The 5,122-nt window shown below is 44.4% G+C and overlaps 1 protein-coding gene across 1 annotated transcript in view; it reads right to left on the bottom strand.

Annotated features, from left to right (window-relative positions):
• MARCHF10 (membrane associated ring-CH-type finger 10) overlaps positions 1 to 5,122 on the bottom strand; it is an 84,574-nt gene that overhangs the window by 24,899 nt on the left and 54,553 nt on the right. Inside the window, exon 5 of the mRNA XM_007456750.1 lies at positions 1,796 to 3,212. Coding sequence (XP_007456812.1) covers positions 1,796 to 3,212 — 1,417 coding nt within the window. The remainder of the gene's footprint in view (positions 1 to 1,795; positions 3,213 to 5,122) is intronic.

Below are 5,122 nucleotides of genomic sequence, written 5' to 3' on the forward strand. Positions count from 1 at the left end.
GCCGCTCTGCGGCGTGTGGCACCTTCCCGAACCGGGGCACGAACCCGTGTACCCTGCATGGGCAGGCGGGCTCTCAACCACAGCGCGACCAGGGAAGCCCTCAAGCGAACATTTTAAAGAGTGTAAGTGGCATTGAGAAATGGGCTCGAAATCTTAAAATAAGGCATATTATAAAATATGAACCAACGTTTACTAAAAATTGCATTTATATGCAGAGATAAAAGACTGGAGTTTTTCACAGTGCTTTTCTCTGGATTATAGGGTTATTGGTGAATTTTCTTTTAAGTTTATATTTTTAATATTTCCTAAAATGAATAATTTTGAAATAATAAGAAAAGCATAAGGTTTATTATATACAGAAAAGAGAGTGTCTGATAAACAAAAGTACACAAATAGTAGCTGTTTAATGCATTACTACACCTAGAAGTGGGTGCATTTTTAAAAGAAGTCATTTTTAGCCCGAAGGTATTGCTTTGGGATGGTGGAGGTCCAGACCCCTGCCAAGTGGGTTTGAAGAGTATTTTTGGGTAGGTGAGGATGGATGCGTGCTGAGACCTTTTGGCCCTTAACCCTGGGTCTGTCTTTTGGTAGTTTGTTTGATATGGAAAAAAAAAAAAAAGGTGCTGCCAACAAGGAAATTACTTCATTCCTGCAGTCGAATGATAGACAGGAGTGTGTGAGCGTTCTAAGTCGTATCTTTTCCTCCTTTTTGCATTCAGATTCATTGCCATGGAATTTTCCCACTTACAGATGAATATCAATGGGATAATTAATGACCCAATGAGCCATACTAACACAAAAAAGAGGGCTCGCATTCAAAGAATCACTTTCCAGATCAGTAAGCCAATATCAGGGCATGGTAACACCTATCATAAATTAAATGGTCAAATCCTGACATGGTGTTTAACGACAGCTTTAAAAAGTATTGCATTTCATAGTTGTGAAATACCCCAAAATCATCTCACAAGAAAGGAGAGATCAAAGAAAAGAGCAATTCAAAAAAAGATCTTATTTCTCTCTTTCTTGTGCATGAGAAACAGCACATAAAACGGAAGCCGTGGTCACCCCAGCGTGGCCCTTCAGAGAACTGAGGTAGCTATGGCAACCGTTTGAGACCAGCCTTTTAGTTTGGGAGGTTCAAATTCGAGAACTGTTGGTTGGATTTGCGCAGAGCTCATGGGGGAGAGCTGGTGAACTTCCAAGTGCTGAATGGCTCCCTCTCTGGGGAGATAACAACCATTTCATAAAAGAATCTTGGTTCCTAATTGCTAGGGGGAAAGGGAAGACCTATGTAGAAGTCAGAAACCCTTGGGACTTCCCTGGCAGTTCAGTGGTTAAGACTCCATGCTTCCACTGCAGGGGGCACGGGTTCGATCCCTGGTCGGGGAACTAAGAAGCTGTAAGCTGCAAGGTGTGGCCAAAAACAGAAAAGCAAACCCCAAAACCCTTATATTTGGCAAACTTGCCTTTTATTTTCTTTGTTTTTAAAATTTTTATTTATTTTTTATTGGAGTATAGTTGCTTGCCTTTCTTAAAGTTATGGTATTCAAGGAAAAAAACACTTTGGGAATACTGAAGAAATTGGGCTGGAACACCGAACGTTTCTTTGTAGAGACATATATTTTAAAAGCAACAAACTAGACAATTTTCTTGAAAGAAGAAATCATTAAAATGTCAAGGAAGGGCCTCCCTTGACTTAGAATCCCCATGACCCTTTAAGGAAAGCACTGCCTATTTTAGAGAAATAGAATTTAGAAATATATAGTATATTCATATAATTATGAAAACTCCTCACCTTTCTTGTAATTTCTTGAGTTTCTCAGGGTCTGCCTTTATTTTAGTGGCTTCCTTTTCATCGGTGACGCCAGGGACCTCCATTCTGCTCCCATTGTCATTTTGATTTGGGAACTCAGACACTGCAAAGAAATTAAAAGGTATATTTTCTTGCAGGGACCTGGGCACATGCAAGTGGCCTTGTAAATTCATTCCTGATGGAGAGGAGCCGGAAGACTCCACCAAGGACAAGCTGCTTTGAGGATTTAGTAAGAGATCTTCTGTATGTAATGGAGCCTCCTGAGGTTGGCTTGTTAAAGTAATATCTTCTGCTCCGCTGACATCAAATTCATGCACACTGTTTACAGGGAAATAACTGTGGTTTTCAGCACTGGCAAATAGATTCCTATTTCTAATGGGAGACAGTGGTTGACGAACATTAAACCTGGAGCTTCCCTCCGAGTCTGAACTGGGAGCTAAGGTAGATGATGTGGACAGGTCTATTGGAGTATCGTCTCTCAGAGCGGAATGCATGAGTGATCCTGGAGTGTTATAGGATGAATTCACTGATGATCTTGGAGCTGTTGGTCTACCAGCAAGAAAACAGCCAAGAGGATTATTAGAATCACTTAAATGGGCTTGCCAATCTCTTTCATAATCATGGGTTCCAGGCCTGTCTTCCATAGAAGTAACATCACGAAATACATTTTCAGCATTAAGGTCATCCTCCAGACTGCTTTTGGATTTGGTGTCCCATGAATGAAAGGTCTTCTCATTTTCACTGTCACTGCTGTCTTTCTCTTTAGCAGACCCCCCATCAGGCCGCCCAGGGTCTTGGAATATCCCTTGCCAGATGGAAGGCTGCCCTGTCACTAGCTGCATTGCACTGCTAATTCGTAATGAGCCATGACTGGACTCACTTCTTCTTAGAGAATTCGCTCTGCAATTCGCAGGATTTTCTTCAAAACTTTTATTTTTGGCCCGAGTGGCCAATGTCCCAAGAAATCGACTTCTCTCGTGATCGGAAGGAGAGCGGAGCGGGTGCATGCCAGCCAACGCAAGTTCTTCCTCTTCATGGGTTTCCTCTTCGGTGTCATCATTTTCTCCTCCAGAGTTTGAGGATAAGACGGAATAAAAACCTTCATCTCTGAACCGAAACATCATTCTTCTTGGCCCTCCCAAGGTGGTAGTTACGAGTGGTGGCCCCAAGGACTCGGTCAACTCTTGAGGACTGTTTGTTCCTTGGAAGGCCTGGGATAGGGCTGGGTGTGGTTCCTTCTGGGCGAGAGCGCTCAGGTCTCTTTTTTTGGCTCTCTCGGGGGTATTCTCCATCACCATTGTTAACTGTGAGGATGGGACCAAGTTTCTTCTCTCTCGAGTTGGCCTCTTCAGCTTGGTGTCACTTGCCCACATTGGACCTTCTTGTTGAACGATTGGATCTGTATTGAGAAAAGATAAGCTTATCATTTTACTGTAGGTGCTCACAGATGAGAGACCTCTAACACCAAGGGTGAGGGTCCCATAAGGCCACAAACAAGCCCTGGAGAGGAAAACGGGCATGGTTAAAATGACTGGAGGTACTGAAGGAGTACAGGAGAGTTAGTTTCAGTTTACCGCGTATGAACTCTTTTTTGTTTATGTTTCTTTTCTTTTTTCTGGCTGTGCCGCGTGGCATGCGGGATCTTGGTTCCCTGACCAGGGATCGAACCCTTGCCCTTTGCAATGGAAGCACCGAGTCTTAACCACTGGACCTCCAGGGAAGTCCCTATGAACTCTCTTTTGTACACTTGTGGAGCTCAGGTTGGTCCTGGGGCAGCACAATGACCCTGAGGATACAGATCCTTTCTGCAGAAGCTCTGGGAAGACTGTCCAGCCTCACGTCAGTCAGGGCTGATGATGGGTAAAATCTCTCAAATGATGGTTTTCATACCAGTATTTACTGAGAAGGAAAACCAACACTCCAGGAATGACTGCTACAAACCCACCAGTGCTTTCTCATCCCAATTTGTTCAACATACATTCAGGACACTCCTGCTTCACATACAGCTTTACGAAACATTAAGAAATGTACAGTCTACTCTGGCAGATTAGGAGGAAGGCTCTAGAAGCTGCTGCCCAGTTAAATTGATGATCAAGATTATGTTTACTACTCAGTGCAAATAAAAATCATAACCCTCTGATGAAATCATGATCTCCTCTTTGTCACTAGCCCCTAGTCAGTTTGTAACCTCTGACTGTGATAGAATTCCTCTCCGTTGCCCCCTGAATCTAAAGTATGAGGAGATGTAGAAAGAGGAGAGAGGTCAAGTGCCCAAAGGGGTAGGAATGTCTATGGGTGAAATGGTTTGGTCAAAACTTGCCTTATAAAAATAATGCATAAGCACTATTGAGGGCACCGTGCTAATTGTGTTACATGCACACAGTTAGGCTCACAACCCTGTGGAACAGGTGCCACAATCACACCACATCATAAGTGAGAGCACCAAGGCTTAGGAAGTCACATAAGTTGCCCAAGATCCTATTTCCAGTAAGGGATGGAGTGAACATTTGAACTCAGATCTGCCTGATGCTACAGTTTGTAACCACGACCCTGCATTACTCCTGAAGACACTGGCTGGACTACCAATTTCCTTGTAAGAACAAGAATTTACTTCATTCCTAGTGTGTGCACTGTTGAGGGTTTTTACCCTCTCAACGTGGATAGGACACTGGGCCTACTTCTCTGATTCCACTCTCCTGTGTTCCCTCCTGCCATTGGCCACCCCCCTCTGCTCCCCCCTCTGCTATCCTGTAGGATCTGGTGAGGCACCGCCATCCTTATCGTTCGGTTCCCAAAGCGGTTCACCCTGTAGAGTGGACAGGACTCCACAGCTTCGGCAAGGCCTGTGTGGTAACAGCTCAGGCAGGTGAAACGGAAATCCTCCAAGCGTCTGGCCTAGCCAAAGACCAAGTCAATACAGACTTGCTTTAGTGGAGGCAGCTCTCAGGGGAGCAGCAGTCTGCATCTCCAACTTCCTGATACTCCATAAGCCTCCTTTTATGGTTAACTGCATGGGACAGTCAGGGACGCAGTAAGAATCTTTACTCTTCGGCTCTTCTAGAAATCAGTTAAGCTTTCTTATCAGGCCCCTCCCAAGTTTTTATAAACCCCAGTAAGAGACGTAGCAGTGATTCTAGGATGCTCTGGGCATCTGGCTATGGATGTAAAGGATTGGAGCTGTGTGCCCACCTAGGCTGGGCTGATGGCATTTTAAGGAACAAATGCTTCTATGTGACAATCTGAATTCTCTCCCTCTCTCCCTCCCTCCCTCCCTCCCTCCCTCTCTCTCTCTCTCTCTCTCTCTCTCTC

The sequence above is a fragment of the Lipotes vexillifer genome, unplaced genomic scaffold (genome assembly GCF_000442215.2).
Source record: "Lipotes vexillifer unplaced genomic scaffold, Lipotes_vexillifer_v1.1 scaffold299, whole genome shotgun sequence".
Taxonomy (NCBI): Eukaryota; Metazoa; Chordata; class Mammalia; order Artiodactyla; family Lipotidae; genus Lipotes; species Lipotes vexillifer.